The 27,501-nt window shown below is 38.0% G+C and overlaps 1 protein-coding gene across 3 annotated transcripts in view; it reads right to left on the bottom strand.

Moving 5' to 3' along the window:
- The window catches only part of RIC1 (RIC1 homolog, RAB6A GEF complex partner 1), an 87,023-nt gene that overhangs the window by 9,229 nt on the left and 50,293 nt on the right, over positions 1-27,501 (bottom strand). For all 3 annotated transcript variants that reach the window (XM_050945583.1, XM_050945582.1, XM_050945584.1), the window contains 14 exons: positions 25,176-25,264; positions 23,381-23,525; positions 22,780-22,828; positions 19,942-20,094; positions 19,356-19,559; positions 16,381-16,419; positions 15,975-16,085; positions 15,475-15,564; positions 12,960-13,120; positions 8,943-9,081; positions 5,646-5,762; positions 3,828-4,556; positions 3,332-3,490; positions 3,080-3,216 (listed from right to left, as the gene is read on the bottom strand). In XM_050945583.1, coding sequence (XP_050801540.1) covers positions 3,080-3,216; positions 3,332-3,490; positions 3,828-4,556; positions 5,646-5,762; positions 8,943-9,081; positions 12,960-13,120; positions 15,475-15,564; positions 15,975-16,085; positions 16,381-16,419; positions 19,356-19,559; positions 19,942-20,094; positions 22,780-22,828; positions 23,381-23,525; positions 25,176-25,264 — 2,322 coding nt within the window. The remainder of the gene's footprint in view (positions 1-3,079; positions 3,217-3,331; positions 3,491-3,827; positions 4,557-5,645; positions 5,763-8,942; positions 9,082-12,959; positions 13,121-15,474; positions 15,565-15,974; positions 16,086-16,380; positions 16,420-19,355; positions 19,560-19,941; positions 20,095-22,779; positions 22,829-23,380; positions 23,526-25,175; positions 25,265-27,501) is intronic.

The following is a 27,501-nucleotide window of genomic DNA, read 5'->3' on the forward strand; positions in this document are numbered from 1 at the left end:
TTTGATAGGATAACGAGCCTTGTGGATAAGGGAGAAGCAGTGGATGTGATACACCTAGACTTTAGTAAGGCATTTGATACGGTCTCGCATGATATTCTTATAGATAAACTAGGAAAGTACAATTTAGATGGGGCTACTATAAGGTGGGTGCATAATTGGCTGGATAACCATACTCAGAGAGTAGTTGTTAATGGCTCCCAATCCTGCTGGAAAGGTATAATAAGTGGGGTTCCGCAGGGGTCTGTTTTGGGACCGGTTCTGTTCAATATCTTCATCAACAATTTAGATGTTGGCATAGAAAGTACGCTTATTAAGTTTGCGGACGATACCAAACTGGGAAGGATTGCAACTGCTTTGGAGGACAGGGTCAAAATTCAAAATGATCTGGATAAATTGGAGAAATGGTCTGAGGTAAACAGGATGAAGTTCAATAAAGATAAATGCAAAGTGCTCCACCTAGGAAGGAACAATCAGTTTCACACATACAGAATGGGAAGAGACTGTCTAGGAAGGAGTATGGCAGAAAGAGATCTAGGGGTCATAGTGGACCACAAGCTAAATATGAGTCAACAGTGTGATACTGTTGCAAAAAAAGCAAACATGATTCTGGGATGCATTAACAGGTGTGTTGTAAACAAGACATGAGAAGTCATTCTTCTGCTTTACTCTGCGCTGGTCAGGCCTCAGCTGGAGTATTGTGTCCAGTTCTGGGCACCGCATTTCAAGAAAGATGTGGAGAAATTGGAGAGGGTCCAGAGAAGAGCAACAAGAATGATTAAAGGTCTAGAGAACATGACCTATGAAGGAAGGCTGAAGGAATTGGGTTTGTTTAGTTTGGAAAAGAGAAGACTGAGAGGGGACATGATAGCAGTTTTCAGGTATCTAAAAGGGTGTCATCAGGAGGAGGGAGAAAACTTGTTCACCTTAGCCTCCAATGATAGAACAAGAAGCAATGGGCTTAAACTGCAGCAAGGGAGATTTAAGTTGGACATTAGGAAAAAGTTCCTAACTGTCAGGGTAGTTAAACACTGGAATAGATTGCCTAGGGAAGTTGTGGAATCTCCATCTCTGGAGATATTTAAGAGTAGGTTAGAGAAATGTCTATTAGGGATGGTCTAGACAGTATTTGGTCCTGCCATGAGGGCAGGGGACTGGACTCGATGACCTCTCGAGGTCCCTTCCAGTCCTGGAGTCTATGTTATAGCAGTTTCAGATGATGACTCAGCACGTGTTCATTTTAAGAACACTTTTGCTGCCCATTTGACAAAACGCAAAGAAGATACCAATGTGAGATTTCTAAAGATAGCTACAGCACTGGACACAAGGTTTATGAATCTGAAGTGCCTTTCAAAATCTGGGAGGGACAAGGTGTGGAGCATGCTTGGAGAAGTCTTAAAAGAGCAACACTCTGATGCAGAAACTAAAGCAACTTACTTCATTAAGTTTATACTTAGTTATTTGATATTCTGTCTCAGTTTAGGTGTTGAATTATGTTAAAAATGCTTAGTTACTAGTTAATATTGATGCTGTTAGTATTTTAAAGTGAACACCATTGTGGTTAATGCTCAGAGGTTTTTTAATTTTATACTCAGCTTTATAACTAGTCCACTCAATATAGTTAGTTAACCAACCATATTTTAATTTACTTTATATTTCAGAATTTCATGTTTTGTTTAGAGGTTGCCTTAAGAGTTGCTACATTGTATCATTCATTTTATTGTTTATGTGGTTTATATCATTTGCATGATTTGTTTATTGGTTTTGTTTATCATTTTTAATTACTTAAAACACTATTTCAAAGAAAAGTTAACTGTTTATTTTGGGGGCAGCAATATATAAAAGAATCCATGTTAAGTTTTGCAGTGATACACTTCCAGTGCAGTCTCATTAATAACCATAATCAGTAAGTCCAGCTTTTGATTTGGTTTTCCTGAACTAGTCATGTGAGAAGCAATTAAATAATAATTCCATCTAATTAATTGTTTCCACAAAGTACTCATTTTGCTAATTGCTTGTTTCTTTTGGTAATTTTACTGGCATCCAACCTCTACCACACTAGGCCTTCAAAAGCTTTTGTTTCTTAATTTTATATATTTACTATAACAACTCTGGGGGATATTCCTGCTATCCATGTAAATGTCTGTTATTACACCTGCTAAGTTCTTGACTGCAGTACTATCCTGTAGCATTTTATTTGAGTAAAAGATCAAACACTGTGGTCAGAAGGGTCGTTTTCCTCAAAATGATTTTAAAAATACAATATTGGACAGTAACTTCTTATGAACAATTCTGGTTTGTGCTCCCTGCATTTTATCTTGTTTACCACTTCTAAGCAGAACAAAGAAGCACCGATGAAGTGGGTTTTAGCCCACGAAAGCTTATGCCCAAATAAATTTGTTAGTCTCTAAGGTGCCACAAGTACTCCTGTCCTTTTTAATATCGAAGTTACAGCTCGTGCACATAAAAAGTCATGATAGATAAAAATCGAAGTAGCCAATATCTGCAGTAAAAGCAAAGAGAAATATTTCTTCTGTGGTATTAGGAGAGATGCTCTATTACAGTTAATGGACATGTGAGCGTTCACTGTATTCTGCTCCGAAAGAACTTCCAGAGGTTTGTGCAATCTCACAGCACACAGACCATCACCACCAAAGTTGCTGTCAGGGCCAAATTAAGACAATCTAGGGTCTTGGGCACCCCCTACATAACATCCCCCACCCCACCCATGCTGTGGCCCAGACCCTTTCAGGACTAACAACAGGTTTCACATTTAAGATGAATGGCCCAGCTCACACATTCCAGAGGTACCGTTTCAGGCAGGCATCAGTTATACTTGGTTCACATTTTTCAACTTGTCTTTGCATCCATGAGAGCTAGAAACAATTTTTTTTAAAATGGAAACTGAAATCCTTATCTCACATGACTCCAGGAGTCATGAGTGTCCATGCCTTAATATAGCCCCATTGTAAAATTTGTTACAATGTAAATAGTTTCGATGAGTGGGGCAGGGACTATCCTCTGTACAGTGGCCCAGCACAGTAGGAATCAATCATGAATTGTACTGTGATACAAATGTTACCTTTTCCCAGATGGACCAGAAGGCATGCTCAGTGTTTTCTGTAGATTAAATTTGTTAGCAGGAAGATTCTCTGCTGATTGGGATAAACTAATGCTGCGATGTCTGAAGAACTCAAAGCCACCAGTTGAGCTGGGTTCCTACAACAAAGAAGCATATGACCAACAAAAATGAAAACATGTTACATCCTGGTATACATGAGATTCATTAATGTTTAGTGACTGATGTACGAGATTTATGATTTTCTTTACAAACCTGAGTTGTGGGTGTAGGTGGCGGAGTCTCTGATTCACCAGAACCAATGGCTTTAAGAAATCTGATCATGTGACGACAAAGGTCCCACTTTCCCTGCTCCAGGGCAGTGTTGAACAGAAGAGTGGCATGCTGCCTACTAACTGCTGGAACCTCCATGTTCTACAAGTAACAATGTACAATATAAAAATAAATTTGCTTCTGAAACCCAGCAATACTTTTGGAAAAAGTCAAGCCTCCGCCCCAGCAGTATGCTCAAAAATGAGAGTTGTAGGTAAAGGCACATTTCACAGTTTTCTATTTTGTTAAGTGCCATTTTAGGAACCTATTCATATTTAATTTGATCTCTAAACAAATATAACTGAGGTGAGCAGTCCACCAAAAAAGTGTTATTTTTTTTAAAGTTATGCTAAACATGCAATAAATCATTTAAATAAAAAAAAATATGGGGACTAATTGGTCACTTCTTTTTTGTAATCAAGTAGCAGGCTACTATTACCTGTAGGATAATAAGGTAAGAGGCAGCTGTGTCTAAGTCCTGGGCCATTAAGCACTCCTCAAATAAGTCTTTTGGGTTTCCAACAGCAGCAAACAGGTAATTCCACAGGGCATATTCCGTCTTCCTAGCACAATGAACAACTGTCTGCAGGAAAAGGGGGAACTCTGTAATGAACTTAGCCACAGTGGGAAGCAGAGGGTCGGGAATGGGCTCCCGCGAGGTAGCTTCTTCTTCCAGCACTTCATGAAGCATCAGTTCTAGCACATGAGGAAAGTAAGGTAACGTGGCACAGGAGTGGGCCAAAAGCAAGGCTTGCTCTCCTAAGTTCCTCACCAAAAGCTGGCGCAAAATGTGATGGAGGTAGATCTGAGAGGTTCTCTCAACAATACAGAAAGGAAAGAGGACCTCCAAATGTTGTCTAGCACTGCTGTGAGTGTATAAACAGTCGTAGAGTACAGTGTCATTGACAGCACCAAGAACCAAGGCATCTTCAAACAGAACAGCCAAGGGGTATATGTTGATGTGGAAAGGCAGCATGATCCGTCTTGACAAAAAGGAATGTGGTTTGCGGTGATCCCTGGGAAACAAAGGAAGCCAGACTTTCATACCTGACCCACCACAGCTGAGCCAGAGTGCCTCCAGTAAGTGGCGCTTTTGTTTGTTTGCCCTGCAGGTAGTCCAAACATTTTCAACCGACTGGGCTAGCACAACTGGAGCACAAAAAGGCAGCTGGGGAAGAAAAGAAAAGGATCTTAATACCCTTTTAATTTATGCCTCATCTCACTAGTATCCTTCCTTCGGCTGAAAGGTGTCTCAGCACATTTCACTTCCATTTAATAGATTTGTCGGTGAGGGGAGTATATGACAGAAATTCACTATTGTAGAGAATTATGTATTAGGCACTTCTAAAACTCTAGTCAGCGCAAGTACTCAAGAAGCAATTCAACCTGTGTTTCCAGCCCCACAAACCTAAATCTGGCGAAGTACTGTATACCACAGATATTTATCAAATGCTGCCCCCAGCCATTTTAAAGGTTTTTCACAAATACAGCTTGTTGTCACCAGGCGTAGTTATTTTTCTACAAGTGAGGACTGATAAGAAGTGCAATTCCTATGCAACTTAGCCTAGCTGCATTCTGGGCACTCAGAAAAGGCTCCAGTATTAACCCACCGAGAGGGATCTCTCATTCCTCACCTACCGGCTGGTTACTGTAATAATGTTTGCAAGCATTCACTTGAATCCAACCATGCTCACACCTCTCTCTGCAATTTCTGAAGACTCACACAAAGATTATTAATATGAATGATTGTGAAATTGTTGCTCTTCATATGACTCTACACATTGTCAGAAGAACAAGGATAGTCAGTCATACATTAACATTTGTTATCTCTTAAGAAGCTGGTCAAAAATGCCAGTATGCGCCTGAAGGGGATGACAAACCACAAGTATTCAAGGTGAACAGTTTAGGAATAGCCCACAGGTCGAAAATTGTTTGCCCAAGCTTCGTACAGCACCTATCACAGTGGGATCCTGATCCATGATTGAGACCCCTATGTTACAGCAATACAAGGAGTAAATAATCTGACTGTCAAAGATACTTGCAAAAGTAAAAACTGGTTTGTGAATGATTCGTGAACAGAAAAGAGGGCTGCATTTGTCAGGTAATTTATTCACAACAAATAATTCAACCAGTTTTAGCACAGGCATTGAAGTGTAGCTACACACTTCTTTCTAGGCCGAGATCAATCACCTTCACAACTTGCTGAGTCCTCAGAACCTTTGAAAACTCTTCTGTAATCCCAAATATGTTTACTTACAAGTTTCCTTTGGTTAGGACTGCTGTCCTTCTCTCGTATCTGGGGGCCAGACCGATCCCTTTGTACCATGATGAGTTGTCCCGCTAAGTTTAACATAATGCTTTCTGCCTCACAGGCCTGTGGGGGGAAAAAGGGTAAATTACTTATCTCTAAACTTTTCTGAATCCATCATTTTTGCTTTGGTAAGTACAGTATAGTCTCTGCATAAACTCACAAGCAAACTCAAATTTAGAACACTGGCATTCCCACTAAGCACATCCTTTATAGGAGGCTTGTAAATACTAGCTTATGAACTCTGGATACAATTCTTTCTACCTATCTTCCAAACCAACGTGCAAATCAAGGAGGACAGATGCAAATACTCAAAGCTTTGATCTGTTTCTTAGGGAGGGACCTACCCTGTATGCTCCTTAAAAGCTTTGCTTGCCTAGGAGTAAAGCATATAAACTGGGGATATGTTGAAGGGAAATGCTGGCCTTTCCCTGCTCTTCATTTTAATCGAACAGTTGAATTGTAAGCAGAGGTTTCAGTGTGCAACTTTCCTCAAAAAGGCTCTAAGGGTATGTCTACATTAAACTTAACACTTGCAGTTGGCCTACATCAGCTGACTTGGGCTTGCAGGGCTTGGGCTGTGCTACTGTAAAACAGTGGTGCAGACATTTGGCCTCAGGCTAGAGCCTGGGCTCTGGGAACTCTCCCTCATCATGGGGTCCCAGAGCTCAGGCTTCAGCACTAGCCCAAACAAACATCTACACTGCAATCTTATAGCCCAATAGCCTAGCCTGAGCCACACAAGCCCAAGTCAGCTGATGAGGGCCAGCCAGAGGTGTGTAATTGCAGTTCAGACATACTCTGAAACTGCATTGCATATTGCCATGGTTTTTTAAATGGTGTTTAACAGGAACAGCTCTTTTACCAGAGCTAGTATGTAATGCACTCCCACAGATCTCTACTCAAATCTCAGTTCAAGGGTTGACTTGAGGCTGGTTACTGTATCAACCTCAGCTGTGGCTAAATAAACTCCTAGCAGCTCACTGCCAGTTCACCTAGGGAACAACAGCCCACAAGGACAGCCATTTTCAACACTTAACTTTTGAAAAAGAGAACAGAATACTGTGGTTGTAGAGTACTTCATATTCCAAAAAGGAAAAAAACAAAAAACGTAAATTATATGTACACAATGTTAGTTCCTTTATTTTACCCAGATACATGTACCCCAATCATCTAAGTGTCCTTTGTGCCCCTTGCTTTTAAATCTGCTTATTTTAGTTAGCATTGCTGCAGGTCTGTGCAAGTGCCATGTGGTGGAATTGGTTACGCCAGGGTCAAGCCTTCCTAATACACAGAAGCATGCCCCTTAAAAAGAGCCAATTTAGCACAGGAAGCAATCAGAAGAAACAAGCAGGGCTTGAGCACCTATGGAAGGAAACATTTAAATAGTTCTACTGTAAAAGTGACTATAAAAATGCCATCTTGTTCAACAGAACTGCTCCCTGTGTCTAGTCGTAGTTTTGCCTCAACTTTAATTGTCAAGTAAGCTTCTACTTCTGTTCTGTTGGCACTGCAGAGTCAACACTGCTACAGGAATGGAAGATGGATTCCATTTTGGCTCAGGCATCATCAATAGAACCATTAATCAAGATTGATCATAGGGACTTTACTGTTAATGCTAGGGCCAAAAAGAACCCAGCTTAACTTTTACATTTAAGGTTGACTCACGGAGATTACAATTAGAGTAAACATCTTCTTTCTTGTAAAGTCAACAAACTTGGTATGGAATTTCTTGACAGAAAAGCAATCAGGGAACCCAACCTGTAGTGTAAATTTTTCCCTCCCAAATAGAAGTGCACTTAAAAACCTTAAACGTTTAATACTACACGGATATTTGGATCTCTGAAAAATGTTTATTTTGTTTTACATTTAAATTAACTGCCTGACAGCTTACATACTATCATGTGTATAAAGCCCACATCCAGTTTTTCGTATCAGACTAGAAGGACCTGAATAGTAGATTCTCAGCATCTGAGATAGAAAACAATGAATTTGATCCTTTGCTTATAAGCATTTTCCTGCAGCTAGCTAAGAATGGCAAGATTGTGTCCTAGAGTTCATGATGATTTAGAGTCTGCAATGCAGCTTCAGCATTGCACAGGAAGAACAGAATGGAAGAGGCATCTCAGAATGAAGCAGGAAGTGAACCAATGAATGCTCCAACCCCCCATCCACTGGATTAGTTACACTTCTCACAGGCAATTCATCTCCCTTAAATAACCCAATAGATAATAGTCTTCAGAAAGGAAGGATAGTCCAGAGTTAAGGGCACTAGTTGTCTAATTCCCTGCTCCACCACAGAATTCTTGTGCAGCCTTGCACAAGACAGATACTGTGTGACTCTGGGTATATGTACACTGCAGCTGAGAGCATGCCTCCCAGCCCAAGCAGACAGACTCACTAGTTCAAGGAGCGCTAGCATGCTAAAAATAGCAATGTGGATGCTGTGTCATGGACTAGTCACCCAAGTACAAGCCCACCTGATCCTCCGGGTCCCTACTCTGGTGGCAAGCCCATGCTGCAACATCCACATTGCTATATTTAGGGCGCTAGCTTAAGCGGAGCTAGTGTGTCCATCTACTTGGGTTGGGAGGCATGCTCCCAACTGCAGTGTAGACATACCTTCTGTGCATTCGTTTCCCATCTGTATAATGGGAATAGCAGCTTCCCTACCTCACAGGGGTGTTGTGAGGATAAGTACATAAAAAAATTGAGAGACTATACTATAACAGTGCAATAAGTACCTAAGACAGAAAAGTTGGTCTAGGCCCCAGTGCTACGTATACAAATATTGCCCCTTTCCCAGGAATCAGCTGCTCCTTTAGATGGATTCACTGCCTAATTGACTTTGGGGGGTAATACCAAAAAGATGCACCTTGTGTGTCCGTCCAGGGGTCCTACATTATAGAAAAAAGAGTTCTATGCATGTTTTAGAACAGCTTGGAATTGTATGGGCATTGATCCAGAAGATGTATATTTCATACCCACATTATTTAAATAGTTAAATGTACCCAGGTCTTTTGTTTGCTTGCTTGTTTTTGTTTTGATTCTTCTGGGCTTTGGCTCTCATACTAAACAATAGAAGCATTTTATAAATATTTGAAAAGCATCTTCAAAAGAACTCTATTGCTACTGTCTGATATCATCACCCAGGCAGAACTCTTAAGACTAAAACTACCAACTCCAAGGACTGTCAGTTATTTTTTTATTAAACTTCAACCACTCAAACACTGGATAGACTCATACCTGCTGTGGCATTTTCAAGCTGATGCCAGTCTCTGTTCTCACCGATGTCAGAGTTACAGAAACAACAAGGAAAGGATGAGGAATGTAACGAGACATGGATACCTCCTGAAGAACTTGAACACTGGCAGTAGGGTTAGGACTGTAAGAGGGGGAAAAAAACAGTTGCTAAACATTTCTCCTCTAAGATAGTTTCTAAATGCTTAATGATGGAAAATACTAATTTAACCATAGGAGGCAGAGCTCTTTCAAGAAACCAGAACAATTTCCCCTTAAACTGCAAAAAACTGTACCTAGGCCACTCTTCTGAACTGGATAAAGTTTTATTTAATAAACCCATTAGCCTGATTTGTTCCATCTTGATAATTTATGGGAACACAGGAAGAAAGAGCAAAGTGCTCAATGTACCTCTCAATGGTGATGATGTCAATCCAGGTTTCTCTGAACAAGGCATTGGAACTATTCTCCTCCAAGTTAGACAACAGCCATCTCCCTCCCTACTGATGAAGATTCCCTCTCTTTGATTTCAATGCAGGCTACAATGTTGTGGACAACTCCATCCATCTACTGCAATAAATTATAAACCCTCCTTTGTTCTGGTTCTAATCCTCCCCATTAAATGGTGCTGACTTCTGTGCTAGATCCTCCCCTACATTAAGAGACTCCTCCTACATGGAGTCTAAAGGTTTACTTTTCACAGCCCTTTGCTTTTTTACCTTGCACCTCCTTTTCAGTCATCCTTCCCCTCCCTTTAAGTTTAATTTCCATTTTTATGGTGATGATTCTCAAGTGCACACGTTTCAGTGCCTTTGATGACTCCTATCCACACTGATAAGATATGAGGCATTACACCACTACCCTGATATAATGTGACCCGATATAACATGGGTTCGCAAACAAGGCCGTAAAGCTCTGACAAGCTGCTCTGAGCAGCGTGTTAAGGGTGCCGGGCTGGGCCAGGCCAGGGCCAAGGGGTTGATAGGGGGAGAGGGTCTTGGGGGCGGTCAGGGGCTTCCCCCTCAGGGTCTGGGGGCAAGAGCTGTGAGAGGGCACTTTTGGGGGCCGAGCAGCCCGCTCCGCTTCCCTCTCCCCGACCCCAGTCATGTTGCTTGGGAGAGGAGGTTTGGGGGAAGGGACCCCCCGCACTTACCAGCAGCAGCGGAAGCGGAGCAGCCCAGCCCCAGCCCGCTCCACTCCACCAGCTCCCAGCCACAGCACTCCACTTCCCGCCACAGCTGAGTACGGGGGCTGTCCTTTCCCCAGCCTCCCCGCACTCACCTGCAGCAGAAAGTGGAGCGCTGCGGCTGGGAGCTGGCAGAGTGGAGTGGGCTGGGGCTGGGCTGCTCTGCTTCCCACCGCTGCTGGTGAATGCCGGGGGGGGGGGGGGGGGGCAGGAGGGTGGATAGGGGTCGGAGCAGTCGGGACGGGGGGTTGTGTGGGGTCCTGGGGGTGATTACGGATGGGGGTCTCTGGAGGGGACAGTCAGAGAACAAGGAACAGGGGGAAGGGGGGAGGCAAAGCAAGTTTGATATAACATGGTCTCACCTATAACACGGTGAGATTTTTTTCTCCCCCAAGGACCGTGTTATATCGAGGTAGAGGTGTATTTAAAGTTCCTTCAGCTAAGTATCTGAGACGGAAGTTTTTATGGGCAGGAAGGGCATTCTCCAACATTTTGCTCTTCAATTTAAAACATACTTTTACTATTCACTTTCTGTAACCTTAGCACCCTTGATTCAGAACTCATCGATTCATGAGTTTACTATGCTGTAAATCTGTCTACAATATGACCATCTCTATAGCACTGACCACATTTTTTATCACTTTGATACCACCTGCTCTGAAATCCTCATGGCCTTTTATCTTTTTTTTTCTTGACAGCTACCTTTGTTATGGCCTCCCATTTCTCAGCTTTGACTGTGGGCACAAAGAGTAATTCTCAACTCCATTCTCCAACAGCTCCACCAGCTCTCATTTGTTTACCCAAATTCTGAAACACTTAGTTGTTTTTAAAGTCTCCATGGAACTGTTCTTGCCTGTCATGTGGACTCATTATACTGCCCGAGTGCCCATTCCTTTTGCTATCAGGTACCTCATCTCTCTGCAGCTCCTTCTAACAGGGGAAATGCCTCACATACCATCTGGAACAGTCTTCCTGTATCCCTCAGCCACTCCTAGTTCACACAACAAATCTCTGGCAGGACTGGAGAACCGGAATTAGTAGTCCTGACCTCTACTACTCTGCAGACATCTATTAGGGCCATTTTACATACAAGACTGCATAAGGAAGGGTGAGAAATTAGAGGGGGAAAAGTAATAATGAACTGGAGTCCAAAGAGTTAGAAAACCTCTTCTCTATGGAAATCTTGTACTGCCTTAAATACTACCAGCTAATCTTTTTCTGGACCCACTTTCAGGTCATGAATCCTGTATCTGTTGCAGAAGCTACTCCAGCTGAGCATTCACAAACAGGACAAGTTTCTCTCCAGTACATTTACTTATTGACTCAACAGATGTTCAAGCATCTTCAAGCTTCTAAATAAAAGTCTGCACTGAAGGGAGGGATTCCATTTATAGGTTTTCTGAAAAAATACCAAGTAGGATAAAGTAGCAGCTACATAAGCTCTACATATTCTAGGTTTTTACATAAGAGTAAGCCACCACTTAAAGCAACCCAGAACAGTACCCTCAGGGACAAACTGTAGAATTTAGAATTCACTGGGGAAAAAAAAAGTAAATAAAAACTCAATCTGTCGAAAGCCGGCTCTTATTAACAGTGTATGTCCATTCACAAATGATATTTCGCATTCTTCCTTGAGAAACATTTAGAACCCTTAGAATTCTTTGTCTAGACACCAGTTATCTAAAGATCTTGTATCACTGTTACATCCTGTAAAGCAAAGTAATGTTGTGAAAACAGATATTCACTCACTTAGGCAGTTGCTAGGGAGTGTAGAAGCAAGTTCCATTCTGACAAACTATTAAAAACAAGCACTTAGAATCTCTGAAAATGATATCTTCAACTTCTGAAGTAATTATTGCCTTACCTAAATATGGCTTTCTAAAGTAAGAAAACGAGACAAAAATATTCCTGACTGATCTTTAAGTGCTATACCAATTAGTGACAAACCCTTCCTTCTCCAGCTGCTTACTTGTCAAAAAGTACAAAAGCCTTCTGTCCCTGACCATTTCCTCTAATTTTCCATGGTGAATGGAATGCGAAAACTAAAACAGACAGAATTAACTGGTGGGTACAGTTAGATTTTTTTAAATTCTCTATTTAGAAAAGAACTTTACAGATTTTGTAAAGTTAATGATACCAGCTTAAATAATCACAGGTCTGGATGCAGGTTTTATAAATTATGAAAGTTGTATATAGTTTTCACATGCTTGTTTATGCTAAAAATATGACATTTAAAAGCTACAATTTCTAACACCTAGGAGTGGACTGGAACCCAACATGTCTAGAGATACAGATAATTAGAATCAGCTAAGCCGTAGTCAATGCAAATTTAATCAGTCCATCTACCATCTTCCTCAAGTATAATCTCAATGTGTGATACAAGTCCCAAGAGAAAACACCAGAAGCCCAGGTTACTTTCCCTACCACCTAAAATGGGCCAAGTTTTCAAATGTGCCCCAATTCTGACACGTTCTTCCTCAAGCACAAGTTAGTAAGTGCACATTTCAGGTACTGTCACCTGCACACGTAAATTATGTGTGGAAGTGATAGTGCTCAAAAAGTTTCTCTGGGTAAGTATGTGTGCATGCGAACTTCAAAATATGCAAACCCTTGCATCCACATTTTGAGCATCATCATTTGCACACACAGGTGATAGAATTGCTACAAATGGATGCCATATTTTGAAAAGTTATCTCAAGAAGTTATCAAAGCCTGTGATTAATCTTAAGACTAACAGTTTATGAAAGGAAATTAGTCATGTAGAGGAGATATTTCTGAGTTAATTACTATAAAAATGTGGTAAAATAATTTTATAGACTTGCTTCAGTTGTACTCACCCATCAGGTTGTCTTTCAATACTATAAAGGCAAATAGAACAATCTGCTCTAAACAATATTACTATATCCCGGAAGACACTGAGTAGTAATGTTTCTGCCTGCACTTTGGTGACATGTGCAAATGCATTGTCCAGATTGGATGTTCGCAGGTAGATTCTTAGCTGTAAGGACAATTAATGGTTTAAACAAGAGTGTTCTCTTGCTGCAAACATCAACGTAATGTAAATACTCAACAGATCCATTAATGCCTCATATGGATTTTTGTGGTATGGCAAAACATTTTAGGAAGCAATTTTAAATTGTATACTAAACTGACTGAGTGCTTAACTGGTAGTGCTATGGTAGTTATATCAACAGCAAAAAGTAAAACAAAACAAAAAATTAAGAGAATCAGTTCTAAAAATGCAGACCTTGAACGAAGGAAAGTTTTTACCTTCCTCAAATGTTCATCCAAATTCCCATTCACACTGAGCCTCTTTCCCTAACCCCTCCCCCCACCAACTGAAGAGTTATACAACATTCCCCCAAACATTCCTCTATATTTAGTAGGGCTGTCAAGCGATTAAAAAAATTAATTGCGTGATAAATCACATTGCTAATAATAAAATATCATTTATTTAAATATTTTTGGGTGTTTTCTACATTTTCAAATACATTGATTTCAATTACAACAAAGAATACAAAGTATGCGATGCTCACTTTACATTTATTTTTGACTACAAGTATTTGCACTGTAAAAACAACAAAAGAAATAGTATTTTTCAGTTCCCCTAGTACAAGTACTGTAGTGCAACCTCTATCAGGCAAGTTGAACTTACAAATGTAGAATTATGTATAAAAACTGCATTCAAAACTAAAACATAAAATTTTAGACTCTGCACGTCCACTCAGTCCGACTTCTTGTTCAGCCAATTGCTCAGACCAACAAGTTTGTTTACATTTGCAGATCATGATGCCCGCTTCTTGTTTACAATGTCACCTGAAAGTGAGAACAGGCAATCATATGGCACTGTTGCAGACGGTGTCACAAGATATTTATGTGCCAGATATGCTAAAGATTCACATGTCCCTTCATGCTTCAACCAACATCCCAAGGGATATGCATCCATGCTGACGATGGGTTCTGCTCGATGACAATCCAAAGCAGTGAGGATTGATGCAAGTTCATTTTCATTATCTGAGTCAGATGTCACCAGTAGAAAGTTGATTTTCTTTTTTGGTGGTTCAGCTTCTGTAATTTCCACATCGGAATGTTCCTCTTTTAAGACTTCTCAAAGCATGCTCCATACCTTGTCCCCCTCAGATTTTGGAAGGCACTTCAGATTCGTTAACCCTGGGTCGAGTACTGTAGCTATCTTTAGATATCTCACACTGGTACCTTCTTTGCGTTTTGTCAAATCTGCAGTGAAAGGGTTATTAAAACTAACAGCAGGTGCTGGGTCATCAGAGACTGCTATAACATGAAATATACAACAGAATGCGAGTGTAAAAGAGCAGGGGACATACAATTCTCCCCCAAGGAGTTCAGTCACAAATTTAATTAAAGCTTCCCCCCCCCCCCACCCCCAAAACGATTGTCATCAGCATGGAAGCATGTCCTCTGGAATGGTGGCCAAAGTATGGAAGGGCATACGAATGTTAAGCATATCTGGCACGTAAATAACTTGCAATGCCTGCTACAGAAGTCCCATGTAAATGTCTGTTCCTGCTTTCTGATGACAAAGTAAAGCGGGCAGCATTATCTCCTTTAAATGTAAAGGAGCTTGTTTGTCTTAGCGATTGGCTAACCAAGAAGTAGGACTGAGGACTTGTAGGCTCTGAAGTTTTATATTCTTTTGTTTCTGAGTACAGTTATGTAACAAAAAACCTACATCTAAGTTGAACTTTCAGGACAAAGATTGCATTATAGTATTTATATGAGGTGAATTCAAAAGTACTATTTCTTTATCATTTTTACAGTGCAAATATTTGTAATCGAAAATATATACTTTGATGTCAATTACAACACAGAATACAATATATATGAAAATGTAAAAAACATCCAAAATATTTAATACATTTCAATTGGTATTCTACCGTTTAGCAGTGCAATTAAAACTGAAATTAATCACGATTAAATTTTTTAATTGTGATTATTTTTTAGTTAAATCGCATGAGTTAACTGCGATTAATCAACAGCCCTAATATTTAGAAAACACAAAATCCTTTCTGCCAGCATTCAAAATTATATCACATTTTAAGGAAGATGAACATATTCTTATGTTGTCTTAACATGAAAATGGCTTTTTATGTCAATGGACAACTTTACCACAAATGATTAGTTAAGAGGTATTGATGCAGGCAGAATCAAAATGCTTCAAACATGAAGGGTTGAAGGAAAGGAACCTATATTAGCTGAGATTCCTACAGTTCTATGTTTGTTTTTTCCTGTTCATAAAATTAATTTTGAACATGACTAATATTTAAAAAATAAGATAGCAACTGAATAGCTTGCTTGAAGAAACGAATGCCTTACCTCTTCTTGGCGGTCACTTAAATTATAACATGCAAGAACAATGAAATCATTCCACCAGGCTATGCCACCTGTTACGATCATATTTTGCTCCTTAAAATAAAATGAAAGAACAAGTCAGAAAGATTATAAGCTGCTTACAAGTTTCCACAAATCACATAATTTACACATACAAAAATAAATTAATACATAGAGAATTATACACACACTTAATACATATATAAGCCTTCAACAGACTACATATAAAAAAAAAAATCTCCTGTAGATGACACAAAAAACAGTATCACTATGAATAGGACAATCTTAATTAGGTATGACATTACTTTTTTAAAAATAAGTCTTCAAGGGTTGTCAGATGTATGTGAGATCATCAAAAGCTACTCAACAAAGCCAAGTTCTTCTGTCTTCAAGAAATTCATTTGAAAAAATATGTTCAAAATATTGTGATTATAATAAATCTGGTTAAAATTGCACACAAGCTTATAAAACTAGTCAGCACTCACCTGGGTAATGTTTCCAAACAACTTCCATTTTTTGGTGAGTAAAGAATAATGTGCAAAACCAAACTTGCCAACAACAGCTACATTCTGCCCCAGTTTGTCAATGGCTGAAAACTGTTCAGACAAAAATTAGGGGGAAAAAAAAACTATTGTTCAGAAATCTTTCAAAAATCGCATACTTCTGCTCAAGATGATCAATACTTTAGCAATATTAATATACTCAACTGAACCTGAAAATTGTCTGTACTAACGTTCTCCACCATACTTTTAAATAAATGACATTTTTCTTTTAAATACATAAATTGCTTTGATTTAATACAGTAGTAATCTCACCCTATAACAAGAACAATTATAAAAACCTAATGCTTGCATTTTTCATCAAGCACCAACCTATTTTTAAGTAACTCACCCTTATAGGCCAGTTGCTCTCTAGATATGTACTGTGAATCTAAAAAAAAAAAAAAAATATATATATATGATACAGATCACTGTACTGATAAATTGAAAATAAATTCACACACTTTAAGGGATATAAAAGAAACAATGTTGACTGTGTATCTATTTTTAATTCCATAACATTCTGGTTTCTTCACAGCCATTGGAGTTTTTTCACCACCACAATTCTTCCCTCACTCCACTCTTTCCAATACATTTTCATAGACTCTAGGGCTGGAAGGGACCTCGAGAGGTCAGCGAGTCCAGTCCCCTGCCCTCATGGCAGGACCAAACCCTGACAATTTTAGAATTATATAAACCCTAGAAAACAATTTTAACAACATATTTTAAGCTTGTTTTCTGATTTTCTTTGCTTTGGTTGAAATATGTAAAAAATCTACGAATAGTGAGTTACAGGGGCAAAATACTATTTATTTTAGATTTTTCCCCTTCAAGCAGTTGTTTTTTTCCATCGATTGAAGAGCTGTCAAGGCAAGTTTCTATTCAATAAAATCATCTGTTATGCATGGTTTCGTCAGCCCCCACCTCCAGGAATCAAATTTTCTTGGATTTCTACTGACATTAAAAAAAACCCTATTCTGACTCAATTTGCCTTCTTTTCCACTCCTGAATGGTTTTATTTTGCACAAAATGTATATACTAAGTTATGTTCTTCTCATAAAATTAACATGGTAAAATTCCATTAGTCTGTATACAAACTGCAGCACAGCAAACTAGTGGCAAGAAGATTAACTAGAACTATGGCTATAAGGAAGGGAAGGATTTTGTTCTCTAATACAGTTTTCTGAAATATCTGTAGTTTGGTTTATGGTTTCAATGAATTACATTTCTTGGTCAGTTACCTAGCTGTTTTAAATTGGCTTTAACTTCTGCCACAGACAAAATGAGATTCACTATGCAATATCAATTTTTTTTGCTAAAACTCAAATTATTCTACTTGGAAGTCTTCTCATCATTCCCCATTCCGATCTGCAATTTATAAGGATATTAACCATAATTTCAGACAAATTTAGGATGTTCACTGTAACCCATCAGGTAAACATTTCACAAGACAACAACAGCCTCAACCTAGGTTTGAGGTAAATTATAAATTTCAGGGAACAAGTCTTTCAGAGTTAGATTTTAACTTTTGATTCTTTTGACATGAAAGTCCAAGGGGTTTGGAAAGTGGCTGGCACTGAAATGAGAAAAAGGGTGAACTTAGGAAGATACTGAATTGATAACAACCAACAACGCAAAAGCTAAAAGACTCGATGCAAGCAATTTATAAAAGCCTTCAGCTCCTTTCCAGATAGTTTACTTACTCAGTATTCTGTTACCTGAATGATCCAAAGTCTTATCAAATTAAGTTTTACTGTCCGTATGAAGATATAGTAGCTCTTTAAACACAAACCAATCAAAGCTATTTTGCAGGACACAGTAGAGCTGCCCAGAGGATTGCGGGGGCCTGAGGCAAAGCAATTTCGGGGGCTCCTTCCATTAAAAAAAGTTGCAATACTATATACTACTATATTCCTGTGGGGGCCCCTGCGGGGCCTGGGGCAAATTGCCCCACTTGCCCTCCCCCAGGCGGCCCTGGGACACAGTACTTCAAGTAAACTTTTATCATGTAAAATGTTCAACTTGGATGAGTTTAGGCAAGAGAAAAATGTATTGGTTGAGGCACCAGATAAGATCATTGAATCCTTGAAAGGATTCACGGCCTGTATTTTTGTAACAAGTTAAACCAGTTAAAGAGATTTTTGGCAGTTGGATCCATTTCTCTAATATCAAATATGCTGTCTGGTCTTCCTTACACTCTTACTACTCATTACCAACTGGCAATTATGCCTCAGCAGATAAACTAGGCCAATGGGGGTGAAGACAGCAGTTGTCTGAGTATTCGTCCTATTACCTGTGTGTAAAGGCCTATTTAAACACCAATCTAGGCTGAGACCTGTTTTTCTACAGTGTAACATTCTTTTTCATTTGAGTGCAGTGGAGAAACAGAAGAAAAGGTGGGACCAAATTCCTCTGTGCAAAGTCTGTTAGGACAGTCTGACTGGCGCTACTGCTCTTATCATATGAGCAACTAAACCATCAGACACCATAATTCAAATGAAACTGCTTCCCTAGATGAGGTCGTTTTCATTAAAAGCAAGCAGATACATTCTAAGTTAGAGTCAGATTAGAAACCCACATAAACACTCTCCAGGTTCTGCAGATTATTTGTTTGAAAAGGCATCAGTTTGTAAAACATCATGGGTTAATGACTGTAATTAGTCATAAAAAGCCAAAAAGCCAGGAAAGATGTGAGGGGTGTAGACACTGCACATACAATAAGTTAAATCATGTCAATTTTACTAAAGTGTCATCCTCAGTTTTAGTGAAATCCATAAAGCAGATATGTAAGCAGGAAACTGTCTAAAATTATGGATTCAAAATTATCTAAATTGTTCCTCACTGCTGGAATGAGTAATCCTGATGGGCTTTGGACCTAACACCTTCTGGAAACAGCTTCTTGCAAGCTATGATACTATAAAGTGGTTTCAGCTCCTCATCTAAACAGTTTGTATGTATTGCCAAAACCCTGACGCTGTTTACAACGGAAAATCTTTAAATCTGTCTACATGGGCATTAGAAACTTCATATATTCTACAGAGTATTTTGTACCTACAACATCCCCAATGCTCTTTCAGGGCAGGAGGAAAGAATTTATATGTGGGGAAAAACCAGCTCTCTCATGAGGTCAGAAAGGCCAGCCAGAATTCTTTTCACCCTCGGGGAATAATAAGCTGTACCGTGGGAGCAAGCAATAGGAAACAGAAGGGCAACTATATGACAAATACAATACTTGCAGAAGGGATAAAAAGAAACACAGATGCCACCAGGTTCAGGTAACAGCAAGTAAGTGCAAAAATACTATTTGAGTAACAAATGGAGAATTACCTGTACAACATGCCAATGCCTGTGTCCTAATAAAGTGCTTAAACCCTGAGAATCTAAACTGCCCTCCAAAAATGGGCCCCTTTCCCTGATGGGCTTATGATCAGAGTGTGCTGAAGCACTTCTGGGATTCTGGGCCTGTGTTGCATCCCCACAGTTCAAATACAAGCGATCTTCTCCTTGCAGGAGGACCTGCTCCTGGTTACTCTATATTTAAAAAGAAAAAAAGATAAAAAGATATGATGTTACTGCACAGAAAACAAAATAAACACAGAACACTTCATTTCACAGAGTGCAACTTAAACCAACAGTAAGAAAAATATGATTTAAGGCAGTTTTTCCCATCTTTGAAGCACCAATAATATACTGCAGAGATAGCAAACAGATGATGATCATATACAGCAGTATTTTCAAAATAGCTCCTATTTCAAAAGCCGATTTTGCTTAAATAGAAAGACACACTTAAGGCAAGAGAAATATACACAAACATGACAATTTATTAGAAAACACATCAGGCTTCACCTTATAAAGGTTATCTGAAAACTGGGGACAATCTTCATAGATAGATCTTACTATTTTAGACACGTACCATGCAAGTGTTAGCAGTGAGCGCACTCTTGATGAACTGAAATTGCAGAATACCAAGTTGATGAGCTTCGTTCTTGGTATCTATATCACACCCTGCATTCAGAGAACAATTCCCATCGATCACCCATAGGTGATAGCCTTCTGAACCCCAGCTCTGAACACATGCAAAACATAAAATAAATATCATTTAATTGATTTAGACGGTCAGAAAAACAAAACATATAGGAACTCCCTTTATACAGATCACCCTGGGTCTTGGGCCAGCCATAAGACTGGCAGGGAACTCCCATAGCTTGCAGTTTTCAAGTCAGCAGCTCCAGTTGATATAGCATAGCTACTCCTGGCAGGGAAAACACTTTAGTGCCCAGTTTAAATTCTTCTCTATGCAAAAGCTAGAGAATATAGAATTTGGAAAAAAAAAAAGATTAAAGCACCCATAAATTATAACTTTTAGAGGAAGTATGTGGGTGAATGATCTGTTAAACTTATTCCTGTGATCTATGAATATATAATTCATAAAGTAATTTTATTTTGTATACAGTATTACTTGTAACAGATCAAGTCTTTCAAAAGCACTAAAAGCATTTCTAGAAAAGTAAATATTAAAAAATGGCACTGCAAGAGGCAACTGAAAAGCAGACAGCATAGGAACATACCATGACAAAGTCAATAACTGGACAGTCACCACCAGCATTTGATTGGTGTTTTATTTTTTTTTGTTAAAAGTAAACCTTCCTATAGATCCATCTATCAGTTTTTATGATAAAGCATACATAATGTAGACAGTGATTAATGTTTGCAGAGCAATCTTTCTTTATTGTTTCTAGGCTCTTGTGTTAAATTTCTCGACCTGAATGCTGCATTAATGCTAGTTATTTGCATTTAAAATACAAGCAGACTTCAAATGTTCTGCAGGAGACAGTAGAAACGCTATATAGAAAGACTGGACATTTTCATTGCCCAAATTAATTATAAACATGTGCCTGGACAGAAGGCACATCACACCCATCAGCCAATGGAAGATCTCCCATTATCTGTAGTAACAAAGGAACAGTTGGTTGGCAGTGCTAAGAACTGCTGTGGTTTCACTGCAGAGATAGTGCATGAAAAAACCTGCAGGACCCAGTGGCTTTAACACTAAGCAATTGGGGTTTTCTTCCATGCGTCATGCTAGGAAGCACAAACCCAAGACTGGAAATCTGTTACAGGTAGATACCTTTGGAGAAACAAATGTTTATCTTCACTTTAACTACTCTCAAACTCTGAAATGCTTTTTTTAAAAATGGGCACCTTACCAACAATGGTACCAATAATGGTACCAATATTAAAATTAACAAAGTATCTCTTGAATAAGCATCCCACTTAGCTTAACCATTAGTCTGCAAAAATCTGTCTTAGGACCGCACTGCCCCATTGCTCCGAAAGGCATCTTTGGCACCAGTTATGTTAGGTCCTTTTGAAGCAACACATTTCCAAGATGAACCATTATGAATTCTAAAATATATATATGTGATATGATCTTTGTCAGGGGATTATCACCTCCACTGGCAGGGGATGGACTCAGACATGGAAAAGATCTATACACCTAAGTTCTATATTCCTATTAGTAATCTGTAGTTAGAACTTCAAAGGACAAGTATATATGTAACATTTGCTAAACAGAAACAAATTAAAGAAGTTCACAGGTTAAAGGCTTCATACCCAAAAAATCCTGTTTAGCCCACTGGTTTAAATCCCTAATAAAACACCACAAAACTAACGGTAAAATCCTGCCCGCCCCCCACAGAATCAATGACAACTCCCATTGACTTCAGAATTTTATCCTAGACTTTCAGAAAACCCAACAAGTATGTCATCCCCTCCTAACAATATATAGACATTTATACCATTTTGTGATGTCTGCACATATCCCATGACCAACTCAGTTGCAGGGATAGCATTTTTATGAATTTTCAATGGGCGACTTTCACCCTTATGGTGCTGGTCTCCTCTCTAGGACTCCCATTTTATAGATGGGAATGAGGTAGAGAGAGGCTAAGTGACTTGCCCAAGATCCCACATGGCAGAGCAGGGAAGTGAACCAATGTCTCCCATGTCCCAGGCCTGCGCCTCAACCACAAGTCATTCTCCTCCCCAAGCATTTTGTGGTACATATTCCAAAGCTACTTACAAAATGGAATATGAATTTTGATGGTGTTAAGACTTCAAACATAACTCAATACTTCAGTTAAACTGTACAAGATGTTCCACAGTTAGTGGAGAGGAGAGCCTTGCTATTTCATTAGCTCTTTTCTTTTTACAAACGTTTGACTCAGACTTGCAGAATTTCAGACCAATTCACAATACAGATACATCAAGAATTGTTTTAACTGCTCTATAGTTTTAATTTCTGTTTGTGTTAAAACAAAAGGTCACCAAACAGTTTTGTAAAGAGCTTTAAGGGAAAAATTGAAGTTATAGCCATGAAGTTTTCAGTCTCAAGGTATTCTGAGGTAGAGAGGCTTATTTATTGTTCCAAGTTGCATGAAATAGAAAAGTTAACTAGATGAGCTCTCTGGCTTATCTTACTCATTGTTAATTAAGAGCAATACCAAAATAAAGCCTTACCCTTATTTTTAAGCATGCATACCAACACACGCCCAGTAATTACTTTAAGACAAACAGAACAGTTGTGTGGGTTTTTTTTGTTTGTTGTTAAACACAAAACGAAACAGTATAGCTACTTGTCAAGTTTACTGAAAAAACAGTGTAGGTTACCTGAATTTTTTTTCTAATAAAAAGTATATAAATGACACTCAACTAGACTTCTTACTGTGTTGCTATTTACAATTGTACTTACCATAGAGCTGATTTTTAGAGGGTCTTTTTTGGTACCATCAGACCGATAACTAAAATAGAACACAATAAGTTTGCCTTGAAACTAAACTGATTCACAGTTTAAAAAAAAAATAAAAAAAATAAAAATCTTGCTATGTCAGCATTGTCTTAGTATTTATATTTTTACTCAAGGCTCAAGCCATATGGTCTATTTGATTCATGCTACTGCTTACATGCAATGCCACTGCCACTTGTTTGTAATGCAAGAGCTCTCTAAGTTCTTGTTTTTGGTTACACTGGATGCTCTTAAAATGTAGCATGCCATTTACAGAAGTAAAGGGGACATTAATATTTTCCTTATAGTTTTTCTTCAGGGTGATGAGCTTTGCTAGCCACAAAGACTACCTCAAAAAAGGCAGTACTGTTATTTTCAAACCTTCCTCCTTGCTTAAATTGGGTCAGTGTTTTCTGGCCTCTAGGAAAGCACAAAATAGCTTGAGGAAATCTAAAACTACTAATCAATATTTAAAGAATTGTCCAGTGATTGAGAAGTCAAATACGAAAGAATGCAGAGATTCTTTTTCAAGGTACATCCTTCTTGTAACTAGCTAATATTTACTCACGCAAAATCTCCTCCCAAAGTACAGATAAGCTGGGCACCAAAAACACTCCATAAGGACAAGCCTCCACATTCCCAGGTAACCATAACAACACAGTTATCAGGAGACCACCTCATCAGTTTTACAGGTCCTGTTTTGTTCCAAATATCTGTTAACAAAACAGACAGGAAAACATACATGAAAAGCTTCAAAATAATGATTTAGCTGCTTTTACCATGTTGTGCACAGAGTTTTGTATTAAATACAAGAATGTTTTGTTATTTTTCTGATTTGCTGAGTTAGAATCCTTTTCGGCTTCACAAATCTCAGCATGTCAAAAAGGAATGAAAAAGATGATATGAACAACACAATATGAATTCTTCCTCAAGATTTGATCTTTGATCTCTATTGAAGTATATGAGGGGTGGAAATACACTTACTCAAAAGGGAATATATTTATAATTCCCTACATTCTGAAAAGAATATCTTGGAAAGCTAAGACTTTACAGCTGCCCTTAGGCATCTTTAGCTTATACAATCAGCACTTAACTCATTAGATCATCCTTGGTCTCCACTGACCTTGGCAGCATTACAAGGTTCATATCTTCACACGGATGACATGTTCTTGAAACATTTGTACTAGAACCGGTAAAAATCATAAGGCATGCATATTTACCTCTTCAACTATCCCTCCCCACCAGGTCCGATCATATTTATTATGCCTACTGTGAGGAAAATTACTGTCTCTAACGTTCAAGGAACATCGCAGAGCAGTCAACTAAAGAGCACTGGATTCCTGGAGCACTTATTGCTAGAATTTGGGAGATCCTGCAAGGTTTTCTATAGAACTACACAGAAATATGAATTGTCTTAAGTCCACTATGCAAATTCTTACCACTTGATTTACTCACTACACATTTTGACAAAGAATACTTCATGTCCCGCTTACAATATATCAGAGTAGCAATGGAAAAGAGGATTTTGTTCTGCATTTATATCAAAGGAGAAAGAGGGAAGGGAAATCTGAATCTTGTATTCAAAGTCAACATCCAAATACAGCGGTCAAGCAAGACTAGAGTTTGGTATTGTTCAGATTGTGTATTATCTAGTCATCTAGTATATTACCTTGTGCTGTTGTACAGACTATGCATAGGGAGGAATTAAGGAAGACCTAAAAACAGAACGTAACTTTTCTACTACAATTAGTCCAATATTATTTCTCACTTGGCCAGCAGAGGGACTTAAAACCTAATAAAGTAATGTGTAAAATACCAAGATTTACATCTTTTAAAAGGAAAATACTAAAGCATTCCTATCTAAATCTTACTAAAGTAAGCTATTAAATAAGAGATCCACATCTCATTTGCAAACTTTTGACTTATTTCACAAGACAACTATATCCAAATCAGTCAATTAAAAGCACCCAAGAGACCAACATAAGCACACACACACGTAAAAGCATACTAATAAAACAAACTTGTTACCATAAATAACCAACATGTTTACTAGCATTGGATAGTATAGGCAATATTCTTTAATTCCTGAAAAATGCAATAGTATGTGGATTCAAAACATGCAAGAACAAAATGAGGTTTTTTTCAAATCACTGTGACAAAAATCAATGTTCTATTTTAAATTGTGTGTATTTGGAAATCTTAGCATAAAGATAGTTACAATTATTAAACATTACGTTGTGTTTTCAGAATATTTACAAGAAATCATGACATTCACACAATTTTACATGTTCCATAAAATCAGCATGATCTTCATAAAACACAACTGCAAACTCTGGTAAGAAAGTTAGCATATATGAGCTCACCAGGATATTGTTTTGGTGTCAGCTCCAACTTATGAGACAACTGCATGGCTCCCGTGGAGTTATCTATTGTATAAACTTGCACAGAGCCACTGGAAGAGATGAGACACATTTTATGCTCAAACACTTTTAAAAACCTAAGTAACTGTTACAACATGTAAAAACTGGTATTTAGATTGTATAAAAGGGACCCTCAGTTCATAAAAGTGCCTGACTCATAATTCAAACACCAATGTATTTAAAAGCAGATAAGAGGCAGTTTCAAGTTTACACCATATTTAACAGGTTAAATTCTTATCATAAAGCAGAAATTATACAATTAAACATGAGATTTTTAAATTGCTATTAAACTAGTAAAATATTCATGTCCGTTAATACTAAAAGTTCTTGATATTTAGGATTAAAATGTTTCTTGCAGATTGAATGATATGCTCCATCAGTCAACATTTAAAACATGAAATGTAGGACTCAAGACAGATTTATGAAAACTACCAATGCACTGAATACTATTTGGATCAATGAAAACATTCTCTACATTGTAAATGTTTACATGGATTCCAAGTTCATAATAATCCCCATGGAAGATCTTTTGATTTGATGCCAGAAGTCTGTTTTGTACTACCCAGTGGCATATAAAGTGTTACCGAAATATCGAGTTTGCTTAGCTGAGAGCTAATAGCCTGACAGGGATAAGGAAAAGATACTTTATTTTGCAGAAAAAAGGAGAGCCTTGTACTTTAGTATAAAGACCCTTGCGTGTTAACATTTGACTGTTAGGTGTTAAACTTTGCGGTTTTGTTATTTGTTTAGTAAAAATTGGTTTGAAGCAAGTTCTCTCTGCTTTGAGGCAGAAGAAGAGAGATAGTTTAAAAGTTTTGGTTATTGTATACGTGAGGCTTCTGCATCCCCCTGCTGGCTGCTTGTAAGCTATTAAGGGGGGCTACCAGTAAGCTTTACAGTCTTTCCTTTGGGCCTGACAATCTGGCCCAGATTGTCAGGCCTGTTACGTAATTTACGATTAAGCTGAAGAGACAGATACTGGGTGTTTTTACAGACAGCAGAGCTTTTGGTTACAGTATTACACAGACATTTTGCATATTGCATTACTACTTAAACAATACATAGGAAAAACAGAAAGAAAATAATTTATTTAACAATTGTACGGAAGAGGCTAGTAAATTATGACCCAAGGTCTGGGAGAAGGTTTTTAAAACTAAAGGTGTGATTAAGAGACACAGCATGGAAAACAACAGCAGCATTTTGTTTATACATAGGTTATTTTGATATTTTGTTTTTTTTTTAATTTAAGAGACACTAGTTTATTTACATATTATTTACATAAGGTTAGAACAACTTCTTACATAGTTCTTTTTCACTCGCCTCACACAATCCTTGCTTCTACAAATTTTGCATTATTAGGGTTACAGCTAGCCTAACTTTGGCTAACAAAGACTGTTATGCATTAAGATTTTTCATAAATTTTTGTTAGTGTCTTATTTATTTATTTATTTGTAATTTTTAGTATAACATCTTTTAAAATTTTTATCTGCATTAAGCTATGGATTTTAGATTTTATATTAGATGTTTTAACTTTAGGGGTTTTGATTGGATGTAATGACAATGCATGATTAGCATGGACATGAAAGGTATTACTATTATTACGGTTTTTATAACAATTTTAAGCTAACAACAATACAAGCAATAATATTTTTATAGCAATAATATGATGGGGTTGTTGTACAGTTTTAGTTATAAAGCACCATATATTATATTTAGTACATAAAATAAATACTTTATAAACTGTATAAAAGGCATACTTTTTAACTTGATATAGATTTTGAAGCATGTGAATTTGCTCTTGTATTTTAGAGATTTTTTGAACCTCTGGTAACAATTAGATATTAAGCTGGTCCAATTAAAGGGTATTTGGAAACTTAGCGCTACTTGCAACATTTTATTTGCAGGCCAATAAACAATATGATTGCCAGCAGTGGTAATGAGATGAAAATGTATATTCTGCAATGTGGTGGTTTTAACATACACACAGCTATTATTAGTTTGAAAAAGTAAGTATTTTGTTAGGATAGTTTTTTGTTTTTTACCCTTCCAGCAAATGTTGTTATGAACAGTGACAACTTTTTTTGGCTTTAGTTTATGGATCTACTGAAGCTGTAGGGGTTTTAACAGCCAAAATGCTTATTGATTTTTTATTTTGATTTAAAGTGTTAGGTATTATTTTAGGGGCACTGATTATAAATTAGTTAGGTATACCAGGTGTTTTAATTTTTTAGATGTTATAGTGAATAATTTAGTTCCACATGCATCCTCC

Source organism: Gopherus flavomarginatus, chromosome 3, assembly GCF_025201925.1.
Source record: "Gopherus flavomarginatus isolate rGopFla2 chromosome 3, rGopFla2.mat.asm, whole genome shotgun sequence".
Taxonomy (NCBI): domain Eukaryota; kingdom Metazoa; phylum Chordata; order Testudines; family Testudinidae; genus Gopherus; species Gopherus flavomarginatus.